This window comes from Oncorhynchus mykiss, unplaced genomic scaffold (assembly GCF_013265735.2).
Source record: "Oncorhynchus mykiss isolate Arlee unplaced genomic scaffold, USDA_OmykA_1.1 un_scaffold_228, whole genome shotgun sequence".
NCBI lineage: Eukaryota > Metazoa > Chordata > Actinopteri > Salmoniformes > Salmonidae > Oncorhynchus > Oncorhynchus mykiss.
In genome coordinates this window covers 296380-312726 of record NW_023493696.1, presented here as the reverse complement: position 1 = coordinate 312726, position 16347 = coordinate 296380, and the positions used below count along the sequence as shown (strand labels likewise).

The 16347-nt window shown below is 45.8% G+C and overlaps 1 protein-coding gene across 4 annotated transcripts; it reads left to right on the top strand.

Moving 5' to 3' along the window:
- The first annotated feature begins 1372 nt into the window (after nt 1-1372).
- Nucleotides 1373-14099, top strand: LOC110507270 (kelch domain-containing protein 1). 4 transcript variants are annotated; one of them, XM_036973289.1, is made up of 14 exons: nt 1373-1480; nt 1825-1948; nt 2135-2205; nt 8535-8652; nt 8831-8943; nt 9265-9349; nt 9437-9520; nt 10180-10260; nt 10459-10517; nt 10628-10737; nt 10869-10941; nt 11559-11658; nt 11757-11809; nt 13654-14099. In XM_036973289.1, the coding sequence occupies exons 2-14, from the start codon at nt 1841-1843 to the stop codon at nt 13772-13774; spliced, it is 1176 nt and encodes a 391-aa protein (XP_036829184.1). In that variant the 5' UTR covers nt 1373-1480; nt 1825-1840; the 3' UTR covers nt 13775-14099. The 4 variants fall into 4 exon arrangements, with proteins under 4 accessions (XP_036829184.1, XP_036829186.1, XP_036829187.1 ...); XM_036973290.1 differs by having other exon boundaries at nt 1412-1480; nt 1828-1948; XM_036973291.1 differs by lacking the exon at nt 1825-1948.
- Nucleotides 14100-16347: the final 2248 nt, after the last annotated feature.

The window sequence follows — 16347 nt, the reverse complement described above, 5'->3', positions numbered from 1 at the left end:
ATTTAAAATAAGACCGTGGTAAATAGGAGACATCTTAGTACTCAGAATGATTTTTTACAGATGCATCATGGGTTTGTAACTCAATTTGCTACAGACGTGTTTACAACTGGTTTCATCAGAATCACCCAGCAGTCTAATTTGTGTTTCTTCAATCCCTCAATAGATTTAATATTTCATCAAACTATATTGGATAAACGGTTGTGCAGATTCCTGGTTCAAATCAACCCAAGATGATGACGCTGAAGACAAAGTGCATGACAAGGTGGCCCAGAGGAAGCCAGCTGTTCTCAACCCCTACATTTGCCCCATTCTTCAAAGAGCTCAGTGAGTGAAGAACACCTGATGCTGCACTGAATTCTTCCTCCTGGATGTTCTCCTGTCCCATTGTGTGTTTCACTGCCTCTGAACCCCCTCACTCCGAGTAGAGTTGCCCCTGATCATAGCTTTAGGATTGTATCAATCCCAATTTTAACTCCACCTCCCTCTCCCACCCCTACACCCCACACACACAATATATCGTTTTTGCATTCGTGTTGTAATGATGCTCTTATTTGTATAAATATGTGTTCATTGTTTTTACTTCTATTGTCAATTCTGTTGATCATTTTGTTGTTAATTGTGTTAACAATTTGAATGAATGTATTTTATGTAAAAAATGCATTGTTTTTATTACAATTAGATTTCAGGGAGAATTTCCCTGTAAATCCACAGTATTATACTGGCACTAGAGTTGCCAGCTTCATACTGTAATTTTCCTTTACAGCAGAGATGTAAAAATATATTACAGCATCTCTGCTGTAAAGCTAAATTACAGTATTAAGCTGGGAGCTCTGGTGCCAGTATAACCCCACACATTTACAGGGAGAAGTTTTACAGTGTAATAACCCTCTTTGATTTATAGTAACCCTGTAGAATACTTTTTACACTGTTTCATGCTATTTTACCTTTAGTTGTTTCCTCCCCAACTCTTCCAACATTAGATCAATATAGCTCGCTGGATGCACCACTGTGAATGGGCTAAGACACGTCACCCCAACAGAACTACCTTAGAAGACGGAGTAAACGTGGAGAACAAAATAAGTTACATTTTAAAAGGGCTTAAGCCTTAGAGACGTCAATCAGTCAATGTATGGATTCTGTGAGGATGGATGGATGGTGGGGGGGGGGGGGTTGTTTCCTTCCAATCAAAGACTTGGTTCCAATCATAATACAGACGGCTGGCTCGCGTTTCGTTTCACATCACTTTGATACGTGAAGTGTAACAGCATGTGAACTATTGCACGACCAGGCTGATCCCAGCAAGGCTATTTCAAACATGACACATGATATGTTCTGCCCTCAGAAGTACATGTGAGTGAAGTGAAGGGGCGAGCTGCCCGTTGCATAAACACAAGCACACAACCGCTAAGCACAGGAAAACAAACTGCTCATAGGGAGTGGTGGTATGAAGAGAGTGGAACAGGCAGAGGAGAGGTATTCGGTGAGTGTTGTGGCGTTTTCAGGTAAGGGGGCGTGGCCAGAGGGAGTAATGGTCTGGTGACAAGATGACATGACCTTTGACCTTCCGCTACAATAAACGCTGTCAGGGCAAGAACAACTTGTTTTTTTTTTTCCCCTAGAGGTTGGAGCGTCTCAGCTACTTAAAAACAGCCAGCCCCTGCACATTCGATTCGCTGCCAAAGTCTGTAGTCAAAATTAGCAGCTTGGGCCTATAAAAAAAATAAAAGATTTTGAACAGATTTGGGTCAGAGATAATAAAAATCCTGGCAGAGAGATCTTTGTACATTTCTTTCTCTCCTTTTCTTTGTGTTTTCACTTTCTAAGAAGTTTTGTAGAAACGATGGATTCTGCCGTTGAGAAACACTGTGTGGAACTTGTTGCCCTTGAGCGAAGTGGTCACACAGCTGTATTAGAGGGAAATACTCTGCATGTCTGGGGAGGCTACATGGTAAGCCTCAAACATGATTTGTAAATTCCCTTCCTGGAACTATCTTGAAAGCATTCCTAATTGATGGTGTTGTTTTTGAATTGATAGTTGTTTAGCATTCACATATACTGTATAACATACATGCTGCTGATAGATGTATTTTCTCAGTAACAACGTGCTTAGATTTGTTTTTGTTCTGTTCTGCAGTCAACCGCTGAGAGGGAAGTGTTCCTTCCCAGTGATGAAATCTGGTTGTATGACTTAGAAAGAGGTGTATGGTAAGAATATCAATGGAATTCTAACATAGTGTTTGTGCATATGGGCTGTATATAACACATTGTAAAGAATATGAATGGAGAAATTGTTTGGGATTAACACTTTATCTGGATATTCCCTCTGTAGGTAGATGCTCTATAGTATTAGACCAGTAACATTTCAACTAAGTATCTACGAACCCTAACCCTTATCCTAACCCTAAACTTAACCCTTACCCTAACCCTTACCCTAAACTTAACTCTTACCCTAACCCTTACCCTAAACTTAACCCTTATCCTAACCCTAAACTTAACCCTTACCCTAAACTTAACCCTTACCCTAACCCTTATCCTAACCCTAAACTTAACCCTTACCCTAAACTTAACCCTTATCCTAAACTTAACCCTTACCCTAACCCTTATCCTAACCCTAAACTTAACCCTTACCCTAAACTTAACCCTTACCCTAAACTTAACCCTTATCCTAACCCTAAATTTAACCCTTACGCTAAACTTAACCCTTACCCTAAACTTAACCCTTACCCTAAACTTAACCCTTACCCTAACCCTTATCCTAACCCTAAACTTAACCCTTACCCTAAACTTAACCCTTACCCTAACCCTAAACTTAACCCTTACCCTAAACTTAACCCTTACCCTAAACTTAACCCTTACCCTAACCCTTATCCTAACCCTAAACTTAACCCTTACCCTAAACTTAACCCTTACCCTTACCCTAAACGTAACCCTTACCCTAAACTTAACCCTTACCCTTACCCTAAACTTAACCCTTACCCTAACCCTTATCCTAACCCTACACTTAACCCTTACCCTAAACTTAAACCTTAACCTAAACTTAACCCTTACCCTAAACTTAACCCTTACCCTATAGTATTAGACTGGTCTATAGTGGTCTATAGTATTAGACTGGTCTATAGTATTAGACTGGTCTATTGTGGTCTATAGTATTAGACTGGTCTATTGTGGTCTATAGTATTAGACTGGTCTATAGTACTAGACTGGTCTATAGTATTAGACTGGTCTATAGTATTAGACTGGTCAATTGTGGTCTATAGTATTAGACTGGTCTATAGTGTCTATAGTTGTCATGTACTGTCATGTTGTGTCTTGTCTCTGTCCTTTCCCTTCACCCTGTCTCCCTCTGCTGGTCGTTGTTAGGTTACCTTTTCTCCCCCTCTTTCCCCCAGCTGTGCCTTGTCTCCTCCTAACCACCTCGTCACCCCTTTTCCCACCTGTTCCCTTTTTCCCTCTGATTAGGTCCCTATATCTCTCTCTGTTTCTGCTCCTGTCCTTGTCGGATTCTTGTTTGTTGTGTTTCATGCCTGAACCAGACTGTCGTCATGTTTGCTGTAACCTTGTCTTGTCCTGTCGGAATCTGCCGGTCCGTCTGAGCCTACCTATGTTTGGTAATTAAAGAAGCTCTGTTTAAGTTAATTCGCTTTTGGGTCCTCATTCACGCATCGTAACAGAAGAATCCGACCAAGAATGGACCCAGCGACTTCGGATCCTCTCCACTCAGCCGTCGGGATCCAGGGAGCGATGCTAGGCAGACACGAGCAGGAATTGTCTGCTGCTCGACTTGCCGTTGAGACCCTGGCCACCCAAGTCTCCAACCTCACAGAACAGGTTCACCATCTCCGCCTCGATCCACCGGCCACTTCCAGGGCTTTCGAATCTCCGGAGCCCAGAATCAATAACCCGCCGTGTTACTCTGGGGAGCCCACTGAATGCCGCTCGTTCCTCATCCAGTGTGATATTGTGTTTTCTCTCCAGCCCAACACTTACTCCAGGAGCACTGCTCGTGTCGCCTACGTCATATCTCTCCTTACTGGACGGGCTCGTGAGTGGGGCACGGCAATCTGGGAAGTAAGGGCTGAGTGTACTAACCAGTATCAGGACTTTAAGGAGGAGATGATACGGGTTTTTGATCGATCTGTTTTTGGGGAGGAGGCTTCCAGGGCCCTGTCTTCCCTATGTCAGGGTAATCGATCCATAACAGACTACTCTATTGAGTTTCGCACTCTTGCTGCCTCCAGTGGCTGGAACGAGCCGGCTTTGCTCGCTCGTTTTCTGGAGGGTCTCCGCGCAGAGGTAAAGGATGAGATTCTCTCCCGGGAGGTTCCTTCCAGCGTGGATTCCTTGATTGAACTCGCTATTCGCATTGAACGACGGGTTGATCTTCGTCACCGAGCTCGTGGAAAGGAGCTCGCGTTCTCCGTTGCCCCCCTCTCCGCATCACTACCATCTTCCTCTGCCGGCTCGGGTGCTGAGCCTATGCAGCTGGGAGGTATCCGCATCTCGACTAAGGAGAGGGAACGGAGAATCACCAACCGCCTCTGTCTCTATTGCGGTTCTGCTGGTCATTTTGTCACTTCATGTCCAGTAAAAGCCAGAGCTCATCAGTAAGCGGAGGGCTACTGGTGAGCGCTACTACTCCTGTCTCTCCTTCAAGATCCTGCACTACCTTGTCGGTCCATCTACGCTGGACCGGTTCGTCAGCTTCCTGCAGTGCCTTAATAGACTCTGGGGCGGAGGGCTGTTTTATGGACGAGACCTGGGCTCGGGAACATGACATTCCTCTCAGACAGTTAAAGGAGCCCACGGCCTTGTTCGCCCTGGATGGTAGTCCTCTCCCCAGGATTCAGCGTGAGACGCTACCTTTAACCCTCACTGTTTCTGGTAATCATAGTGAAACCATTTCTTTTTTAATTTTTCGTTCACCTTTTACACCTGTTGTTTTGGGCCATCCCTGGCTAGTTTGTCATAATCCTTCCATTAATTGGTCTAGTAATTCTATCCTCTCCTGGAACGTCTCTTGTCATGTGAAATGTTTAATGTCTGCTATCCCTCCTGTTTCCTCTGTCTCTTCTTCACAGGAGGAGCCTGGTGATTTGACAGGGGTGCCGGAGGAATATCACGATCTGCGCACGGTGTTCAGTCGGTCCAGGGCCACCTCTCTTCCTCCACACCGGTCGTATGATTGTAGTATTGATCTCCTTCCGGGAACCACCCCCCCCCCGGGTAGACTATACTCTCTGTCGGCTCCCGAACGTAAGGCTCTCGAAGATTATTTGTCTGTAGCTCTTGACGCCGGTACCATAGTCCCCTCCTCCTCTCCCGCCGGAGCGGGGTTTTTTTTTGTCAAGAAGAAGGACGGGTCTCTGCGCCCCTGCATAGATTATCGAGGGCTGAATGACATAACAGTGAAGAATCGTTATCCGCTTCCTCTTATGTCTTCAGCCTTCGAGATCCTGCAGGGAGCCAGGTTTTTCACTAAGTTGGACCTTCGTAACGCTTACCATCTCGTGCGCATCAGGGAGGGGGACGAGTGGAAGACGGCGTTTAACACTCCGTTAGGGCACTTTGAATACCGGGTTCTTCCTTTCGGCCTCGCTAACGCTCCAGCTGTCTTTCAGGCATTAGTCAATGATGTCCTGAGAGACATGCTGAACATCTTTGTTTTCGTTTACCTTGACGATATCCTGATTTTTTTCACCGTCACTCCAGATTCATGTTCAGCACGTTCGACGTGTCCTCCAGCGCCTTTTAGAGAATTGTCTTTTTGTGAAGGCTGAGAAGTGCACTTTTCATGCCTCCTCCGTCACATTTCTCGGTTCTGTTATTTCCGCTGAAGGCATTAAGATGGATCCCGCTAAGGTCCAAGCTGTCATTGATTGGCCCGTCCCTAAGTCACGCGTCGAGCTGCAGCGCTTTCTCGGCTTCGCGAACTTCTATCGTCGTTTCATCCGTAATTTCGGTCAGGTGGCAGCTCCTCTCACAGCCCTTACTTCTGTCAAGACGTGCTTTAAGTGGTCCGTTTCCGCCCAGGGAGCTTTTGATCTCCTCAAGAATCGTTTTACATCCGCTCCTATCCTTGTTACACCTGACGTCTCTAGACAGTTCGTTGTCGAGGTTGACGCGTCAGAGGTGGGCGTGGGAGCCATTCTTTCTCAGCGCTCCCTCTCTGACGACAAGGTCCACCCATGCGCGTATTTTTCTCATCGCCTGTCGCCGTCGGAACGTAACTATGATGTGGGTAACCGCGAACTGCTCGCCATCCGGTTAGCCCTAGGCGAATGGCGACAGTGGTTGGAGGGGGCGACCGTTCCTTTTGTCGTTTGGACTGACCATAGGAACCTTGAGTACATCCGTTCTGCCAAACGACTTAATGCGCGTCAGGCGCGTTGGGCGCTGTTTTTCGCTCGTTTCGAGTTCGTGATTTCTTATCGTCCGGGCTCTAAGAACACCAAGCCTGATGCTTTGTCTCGTCTCTTCAGTTCTTCAGTAGCCTCCACTGACCCCGAGGGGATTCTCCCTGAGGGGCGTGTTGTCGGGTTGACTGTCTGGGGAATTGAGAGGCAGGTAAAGCAAGCGCTCACTCACACTCCGTCGCCGCGCGCTTGTCCTAGGAACCTTCTTTTCGTTCCCGTTCCTACTCGTCTGGCCGTTCTTCAGTGGGCTCACTCTGCCAAGTTAGCCGGCCACCCTGGCGTTCGGGGTACGCTTGCTTCCATTCGCCAGCGTTTTTGGTGGCCCACCCGGGAGCATGACACGCGTCGTTTCGTGGCTGCTTGTTCGTGGCTGCTTGTTCGGTCTGCGCGCTTCCTATTCCCTCTCGACCGTGGTCTCACATCGCCTTAGATTTTGTCACCGGACTGCCTTCGTCAGCGGGGAAGACTGTTATTCTTACGGTTGTCGATAGGTTCTCTAAGGCGGCTCATTTCATTCCCCTTGCTAAGCTTCCTTCTGCTAAAGAGACGGCACAAATCATCATCGAGAATGTTTTCAGAATTCATGGCCTTCCGTCAGACGTCGTTTCGGACAGAGGTCCGCAATTCACGTCTCAATTTTGGAGGGAGTTTTGCCGTTTGATTGGGGCTTCCGTCAGTCTCTCTTCCGGCTTTCACCCCCAGTCTAACGGTCAAGCAGAACGGGCCAATCAGACTATTGGTCGCATCTTACGCAGTCTTTCTTTTCGCAACCCTGCGTCTTGGTCAGAACAGCTCCCCTGGGCAGAATACGCCCACAACTCGCTTCCTTCGTCTGCGACCGGGCTATCTCCTTTTCAGAGTAGCCTCGGGTACCAGCCTCCGCTGTTCTCATCTCAGTTCGCCGAGTCCAGCGTCCCCTCCGCTCAGGCTTTTGTCCAACGTTGCGAGCGCACCTGGAAGAGGGTCAGGTCTGCACTTTGCCGTTATAGGACGCAGACTGTGAGGGCTGCTAATAAGCGTAGAACTAAGAGTCCTAGATATTGTCGCGGTCAGAGAGTTTGGCTCTCCACTCAGAACCTTCCCCTTAAGACGGTTTCTCGCAAGTTGACCCCGCGGTTCATTGGTCCGTTCCGTATTTCTCGGGTCATTAATCCTGTCGCAGTTCGACTTCTTCTTCCGCGATACCTTCGTCGCGTCCACCCGGTCTTCCATGTCTCCTGCATCAAGCCCGTCCTTCGCGCCCCCGCTCGTCTTCCCCCCCCCCCCCCATCCTTGTCGAGGGCGCACCCATCTACAGGGTCCGTAGAATTTTGGACATGCGTCCTCGGGGCCGTGGTCACCAGTACCTCGTAGATTGGGAGGGGTACGGTCCTGAGGAGAGGAGTTGGGTTCCCTCTCGGGACGTGCTGGACCGTGCGCTGATCGAGGATTTCCTCCGTTGCCGCCAGGTTTCCTCCTCGAGTGCGCCAGGAGGCGCTCGGTGAGTGGGGGGGTACTGTCATGTACTGTCATGTTGTGTCTTGTCTCTGTCCTTTCCCTTCACCCTGTCTCCCTCTGCTGGTCGTTGTTAGGTTACCTTTTCTCCCCCTCTTTCCCCCAGCTGTGCCTTGTCTCCTCCTAACCACCTCGTCACTCCTTTTCCCACCTGTTCCCTTTTTCCCTCTGATTAGGTCCCTATATCTCTCTCTGTTTCTGCTCCTGTCCTTGTCGGATTCTTGTTTGTTGTGTTTCATGCCTGAACCAGACTGTCGTCATGTTTGCTGTAACCTTGTCTTGTCCTGTCGGAATCTGCCGGTCCGTCTGAGCCTACCTATGTTTGGTAATTAAAGAAGCTCTGTTTAAGTTAATTCGCTTTTGGGTCCTCATTCACGCATCGTAACAATAGTATTAGACTGGTCTATAGTGGTCTATAGTATTAGACTGGTCTATAGTATTAGACTGGTCTATAGTGTCTATAGTATTAGACTGGTCTATAGTGGTCTATAGTATTAGACTGGTCTACAGTGGTCTATAGTATTAGACTGGTCTATAGTTTAGACTGGTCTATAGTATTAGCTTGGAACTTCATGCTGTGTATTCTGTGTGTATTAGTAGTTGGTTTATTCATTTTGTCTTCTGAAGGGAAATGTGTCAAATGTCAGGAGAGATCCCGCCCCCCATGTCAGGCACCTGCAGCTGCTTTCTAATTGGCCACATGTACATATTCGGAGGATATGATGACACGGGACAGACCAATCAGGTGAGCTAGCTCAACAGAAACTGTAGTGCCCCTGATATGCAAATATTTTTTTCTGAAAATCACCAAAAGCTTATTAATCATTATTAAGGCTTCCGTTGTTAGGAGACGGTTCAGATGGGTGTCGAACTCTAGCTTCAGAGACACGTGTGTTACGTTCTGAAAAGATGTGTGCTTGTAGCTATACCGTGTCAACCTCCTGGATGGGGACTACAGATGGAAGAACGTGAAAGCTGAGAGTGGCTCTCCTCCTTCACCCAGAGATAAGCTGTGCTGCTGGGTTTTCAACGACAGGTCAGTGACATATAACGTTAGAATGCAACGTCAATGCCCATTGCAGTATTGCTACAAACAGGAAGACAGTCAGGGTTCAAATGACACATTTTTAAGGGAATACTGTGAGATTCTGGCAATTAGCAATTAGCCAATGCTAGCTAGCCTTAGTGCAGTGAATGGAAGTCTACAGGTACAGAAAATCTTGTAAGTTTTACCAATTAAGAATCTTCCATTCTGTAGGGTCACCTACTTTGAGAAGCTTCCATTCTGTAGGGTCACCTGCTTTGAGAAGCTTCCATTCTGTAGGGTCACCTACTTTGAGAATCTTCCATTCTGTAGGGTCACCTACTTTGGTGGATATGGTCACAAGACACTTGATGACATCATGGATGACAAAAGCTTCATCGTGGACACGGCATCATTGGTACATCTTTGCTTTTTGTTTGTGATGGCGTCCAAACGTATGAATTACGACCACCATTTTCAACGTGTTGTATTGTGTGTTTTGTAGGAGCAGAACGTTGGTTGGGGATGGAACAATGAAGTCCACGTTTTTGACACAACACTAGCCAGCTGGAGGGAACCACAGAGCTCTGTAAGACAGACACACACTGTATGATTACATCACAACATAACTTCACTATGTGGAACTTAGTTAGCTTGAAATGTCGCTGATGGAGCTATCCAATCGGTACCTGTTGTTTAGCTCAATCTGTTTCTACATTGTCAAGCTGGTGGTCGTGTGTGTTGGTGACGTAGAGGACCCTGGTTCAAGTCCAGTCAGAGGAGAGATAGAGGAACCTGGTTCAAGCCCATTCAGAGGAGAGGTAGAGGACTTTGGTTCAAGCCCAGTCAGAGGAGAGGTAGAGGACCCTGGTTCAAGCCCAGTCAGAGGAGAGGTAGAGGACCCTGGTTTAAGCCCAGTCAGAGGAGAGGTAGAGGACCCTGGTTCAAGCCCAGTCAGAGGAGAGGTAGAGGACCCTGGTTCAAGCCCAGTCAGAGGAGAGATAGAGTACCCTGGTTCAAGCCCAGTCAGAGGAGAGGTAGAGGACCCTGGTTCAAGACCAATCAGAGGAGAGGTAGAAGACTCTGGTTCAAGCCCAGTCACAGACACGTTTAGGGAGGCAGCACTATATGCTAAGCTAGCACAATGATGCTGGTTATACATGAACTAATTTGTTATTTGCACACAAACAGCCAAGCAACAATTTGTCCTTCTGTACCTGTACTGTAAGTAGCTCTTTCTGACGACAGGGTCGTGCTCCTGCCCCCAGAGCTGCCCATGCAGGTGCAACACTTGGTCATAAAGGGTATGTCTATGGGGGCCGAGTACTGGTGAGTACTCTGTTGAGTTGAACTCCTCCTCACGTTTTGTATTGCATTGATGCAGAGACACAGAAAACCCTAAAACATTGCTGAGATTAATGGGATCACATTGCTTACTGTACAGTCAAGTCTAATACTTGACTCAAGTTTTGTTGACCTGTTTTGGGATGTTCAGTGGTTTGCCCGTCCTTCTACCCTTCTCTTTAGGAAACCACACCAAGTGACATTCATTGTCTAGATCTAGAATCATGGACATGGTCTGAAATGTAGGTATTTATATTTCACTCTTTCAAATGATCATCTTTCAAACGTTCCAGTGTTTATCATAATAACAGCTTTGGTGTGTTTAACTGTTCCTTCCAAATGTCTTCTCCAGAGTACCAACATCCACTGTGCCAGGGGGAAGGTCGTGGCACAGCCTCACTGCAGTATCTGATAACACTTTGTTTCTATTTGGTGGACTGAATGTGGACTGCAAACCAATGAGTAAGTCATTTACCCATTTAGACCCAGTAGGATGAAATCCTTACTCAGCTGTTACTCAACAATTTAACCCACCTAGAAAACCTTCTGTTCCATGGAGTTCTTTCTTTCTTGTATCTGTTATGTTTCTGTAGGTGATAGATGGGTTTTAGACGTTGACACAAAGACATGGAGGGAGTTTGACCATCCAAACAACAACAAACCAAGGTAGTACAGTAGCTGACAGTTTAGCATCATGATAAATCTAGTTCCTAATCTGATTAAACTGGTATAACTAGTATGACTGGTATAACTGGTATGACTGGTATAACTGGTATGACTGGTATGACTGGTATGACTGGTATGACTGGTATAACTGGTATGACTGGTATGACTGGTATGACTGGTATGACTGGTATGACTGGTATAACTGGTATGACTGGTATGACTGGTATGACTGGTATGACTGGTATAACTGGTATGACTGGTATGACTGGTATAACTGGTATGACTGGTATGACTGGTATAACTGGTATGACTGGTATGACTGGTATGACTGGTATAACTGGTATGACTGGTATGACTGGTATGACTGGTATAACTGGTATGACTGGTATGACTGGTATGACTGGTATGACTGGTATGACTGGTATGACTGGCATGACTCCCTGATAAAAACTAAAGGTTCTATCAGAACGCATTCCATTTCCATCTCATCTGAAGTCTGTGTAGTGCAGATCGAGGAGTGAAGAGAAATTAGCCTAAAATGTACAATGATTAAACGGAGTGCACATTCTCTGTACTTTGATGAAATCCCCCATTTCTTTGACTTTCCTCCCCTGCAGGTTGTGGCACACAGCAAGCCAAGCAAAGGACTCTGACGTCGTTGTGTTTGGGGGTAGTTGTGACTACGTCCTCCTAGTAGGAACCTATGGGAATCTGACGGTATGACGATAGCCTTCAGCCAAATCATCACAGTGGCCCTGGTTAAATGTAGAATCACTGACACTACAAACTAACTGTTTGTTTTCACATGTTTTCAGGGCCACAGCCATGATGCACTTGTTTTCCAGACCCAGCCTTATCCCCTCTTTCGGTAAAATGTCTCATAATAATCACAGATTTTATTTACATCACGTGTAATGTCCATTTTCATCGTCCCTTAAAAGTAGAAATCAGTTGTGGAAACAATAACAAACTGTTTTCCCCTGCCCCTGTTTTGGTATGGGGCCGGAGAAGGAGAAACCACTCAAATGCCCCTGTTTTGGTATGGGGCCGGAGAGGGAGAAACCACTCAAATGCCCCTGTTTTGGTATGGGGCCGGAGAAGGAGAAACCACTCAAATGCCCCTGTTTTGGTATGGGGCCGGAGAGGGAGAAACCACTCAAATGCCCCTGTTTTGGTATGGGGCCGGAGAGGGAGAAACCACTCAAATGCCCCTGTTTTGGTATGGGGCCGGAGAAGGAGAAACCACTCAAATGCCCCTGTTTTGGTATGGGGCCGGAGAGGGAGAAACCACTCAAATGCCCCTGTTTTGGTATGGGGCCGGAGAGGGAGAAACCACTCAAATGCCCCTGTTTTGGTATGGGGCCGGAGAGGGAGTCTGGCTAGACTCTAAACTCTCCTTCCAGACCCATATCAAACATCTCCAATCGAAAATCAAATCAAGAGTCGGCTTTCTATTCCGCAACAAAGCCTCCTTCACTCACGCCGCCAAACTTACCCTAGTAAAACTGACTATCCTACCGATCCTCGACTTCGGCGACGTCATCTACAAAATTGCTTCCAACACTCTACTCAGCAAACTGGATGCAGCTTATCACAGTGCCATCCGTTTTGTCACTAAAGCACCTTATACCACCCACCACTGCGACTTGTATGCTCTAGTCGGCTGGCCCTCGCTACATATTCGTCGCCAGACCCACTGGCTCCAGGTCATCTACAAGTCCATGCTAGGTAAAGCTCCGCCTTATCTCAGTTCACTGGTTACGATGGCAACACCCATCCGTAGCACGCGCTCCAGCAGGTGTATCTCACTGATCATCCCTAAAGCCAACACCTCATTTGGCCGCCTTTCGTTCCAGTTCTCTGCTGCCTGTGACTGGAACGAATTGCAAAAATCGCTGAAGTTGGAGACTTTTATCTCCCTCACCAACTTCAAACATCTGCTATCCGAGCAGCTAACCGATCGCTGCAGCTGTACATAGTCTATTGGTAAATAGCCCACCCATTTTCACCTACCTCATCCCCATACTGTTTTTATTTATTTATTTTTATTTTTCTGCTCTTTTGCACACCAATCTCTACCTGTACATAACCATCTGATCATTTATCACTCCAGTGTTAATCTGCATAATTGTAATTATTTGCCTACCTTCTCATGCCTTTTGCACACAATGTATATTCAGACTCCCCTTTTTTCTACTGTGTTATTGACTTGTTAATTGTTTACTCCATGTGTAACTCTGTGTTGTCTGTTCACACTGCTATGCCTTATCTTGGCCAGGTCGCAGTTGCAAATGAGAACTTGTTCTCAACTAGCCTACCTGGTTAAATAAAGGTGAAATAAAAATAAAATAAAAGGGAGAAACCACTCAAATGCCCCTGTTTTGGTATGGGGCCGGAGAGGGAGAAACCACTCACATTTATAGACAGAGCTATGGGTGGAAGGACTGACCATCCATGATATAAACATTATAGTTTTAACCATGTTCTGAGGCTATATGGTGTTTGTTTACATTCACTTTGTTTACAAACATTGGAGTTTAAACAAGATTATTTTCCGGGTTCTGATGGGGTCCGACAGTTGAACTAAGCTCATGAGGCGTTGATAAGTTATAGTCTTCAAGAAGCAATGGGTACATATCATTAATTTAGATGTCCAAAAATGGATGTAGCAACTGCTGATTTCCAATTTAAACATGTTGTTTTGTCTTACAGGATATGTGTGGACTGCATAGCAAAGAATGTGAATAACTGCAAGATGCTTCAAAACCAGCTTCACTCTCTGCCCCGGAAACTACTGGAAGCTGTACAGAGGAGAACGTCCAGAAATATATAATACATATAGTGCATTCAGAAAGTATTCAGACACCTTGACTTTTCCCCGATTTTGTTATGTTACAGCCTTATTCTAAAATGGATTACATTGTTTTTCCCCCTCATCAATCTACACACAATAACCCCATAATGACATCACAATAACCCCATAATGACATCACAATAACCCCATAATGACATCACAATAACCCCATAATGACAAAGCAAAAATAGGTTTTTAGACATTTTTGAAAATGTATAAAACTTTTTTTTTTTGTGAAATATCATATTTCCGAAAGTATTCAGACCCTTTACTCAGTACTATGTTAAAGTCATTTTGTCAACGATTGCAGTCTCGAGTCTTAATTGGGTATGACGCTACAAGCTTGGCATACCTGTATTTGGGGAGCTTCTCCCATTCCTCTCTGCAGATCCTCTCAAGCTCTGTCAGGTTGGATGGGGAACGCCTCTGCACAGCTCTTTTCAGGTCTCTCCAGAGATGTTCGATCGGGTTCAAGTCCGGGCTCTGGCTGGGCCACTCAAGGACATTCAGAGACTTGTCCCGAAGCCACTCCTGAGTTGTCTTGGCTGTGTGCTTAGCATCGTTGTCCTGTTGGAAGGTTTGGTAGAGTGCTGCAGAGATGGTTGTCCTTCTGGAAGGTTCTTCCATCTCCACAGGGGAATTCTAGAGCTTTGTCAGATTGACCATCGGGTTCTTGGTCACCTCCCTAACCAAGACCCTTTGCCCCCGATTGCTTAGTTTGGCCGGGCGGCCAGCTCTTGGAAGGGTCTTGGTGGTTCCAAACTTCTTCCATTTAAGAATGATGGAGGCCACTGAGTTTTGATAAGATATCTGAAGAATTGCTACCACAGTCACTACTACAAGAGTCACTACTTCGTACTACTACCACAGTCACTACTGCGTACTACTACTGCAGTCACTACTTCATACTATTACCACAGTCACTACTATGTACTACTACCACAGTCACTACTATGTACTACTACTGCAGTCACTACTATGTACTACTACCACAGTCACTACTATGTACTACTACTGCAGTCACTACTACATACTACTACTGCAGTCACTACTATGTACTACTACTGCAGTCACTACTACGTACTACTACCACAGTCACTACTACGTACTACTACTGCAGTCACTACTTCATACTACTACCACAGTCACTACTACGTACTACTACTGCAGTCACTACTTCATACTACTACCACAGTCACTACTACGTACTACTACTGCAGTCACTACTACGTACTACTACCACAGTCACTACTATGTACTACTACTGCAGTCACTACTACGTACTACTACCACAGTCACTACTATGTACTACTACTGCAGTCACTACTACGTACTACTACCACAGTCACTACTACGTACTACTACCACAGTCACTACTATGTACTACTACTGCAGTCACTACTACGTGCTACCACCACAGTCACTACTATGTACTACCACCACAGTCACTACTATGTACTACTACTGCAGTCACTACTATGTACTACCACCACAGTCACTACTACGTGCTACTACCACAGTCACTACTACGTACTATTACTGCAGTCACTACTTCTACTTTTAATATACATTAAATGATCAGAAGTATGTGGACACCTGCTTGTCCAAAATCTCATTCCTAAATCATGGGCATTGATATTAAGTTGGTCCCCCTTTGCTGTTTTAACAGCCTCCACTCTTCTGAGAGGCTTTCCGCTAGATGTTGGAACATTTTGTGGGGACTTGCTTCCATTCTACCACAAGAGCATTAGTGAGGTTGGGCACTGATGTTGGCTGATTAGGCCTGGCTCGCAGTCGGTGTTCCAATTCGTCCCAAAGCTGTTCGATGGGGTTAAGGTCATTCTTATCATGCTGACACAGGAAAGGTCCTTCCCCAAACTGTTGCCACAAAGTTGGAAGCACAGAATCGTCTAGAATGTCATTGTATGCTGTAGCGTTAAGATTTCCCTTCACTGGAACTATTGGGCCTGAACCATGAAAATCAGCCCCAGACCATTATTCCTTGTGTGGCCTACCACTTCGTGGCTGAGCCGTTGTTGCTCCTTGATGTTTACACTTCACAATAACAGCACTTACAGTGGACCGGGGCTGCTCTAGCAGGGCAGACATTTGACAAACTGACTTGTTGGAAAGGTGGCATCCTTTGATGGTGCCACGTTGAAAGTCACTGAGCTCTTCAGTAAGGCCATTCTACTGCCAACGTCTGTCGATGGGGATTGCATGGCTGTGTGCTCGATTGAATACATCTGTCAGAAACGGGTGTCGCTGAAAAAACAGAATCCACTAATTTGAAGGGTGTCCACATACTTTTGTATATATAGGGTATCACTAAAGGCTAGTATCCCACTACTGTAATACATTCACTACTTACAACTAGCCAACAGTTTTCAACACAAGCAATTTCAACTTCTAAAGATTCAAAACGTATTATTGGACAAATTAAGCAAGTCACACAATTTCTCTTTAGGAAAAATACCCATTCTAGTTGCTATTTGACCTCTGGCCTGGCTACAACATTGATGACAATTGTACTATTAATTTGACCACCATGG

Excerpts from the sequence above, each read along its gene's own strand:
- LOC110507270 (XM_036973289.1), top strand. The coding sequence starts at position 1,841 with ATGGATTCTGCCGTTGAGAAACACTGTGTGGAACTTGTTGCCCTTGAG. Across the intron at positions 8,944-9,264 it reads TGCTGGGTTTTCAACGACAG|GGTCACCTACTTTGGTGGAT; the intron begins GTCAGTGACATA and ends TCCATTCTGTAG. Across the intron at positions 10,738-10,868 it reads TGTGGACTGCAAACCAATGA|GTGATAGATGGGTTTTAGAC; the intron begins GTAAGTCATTTA and ends ATGTTTCTGTAG.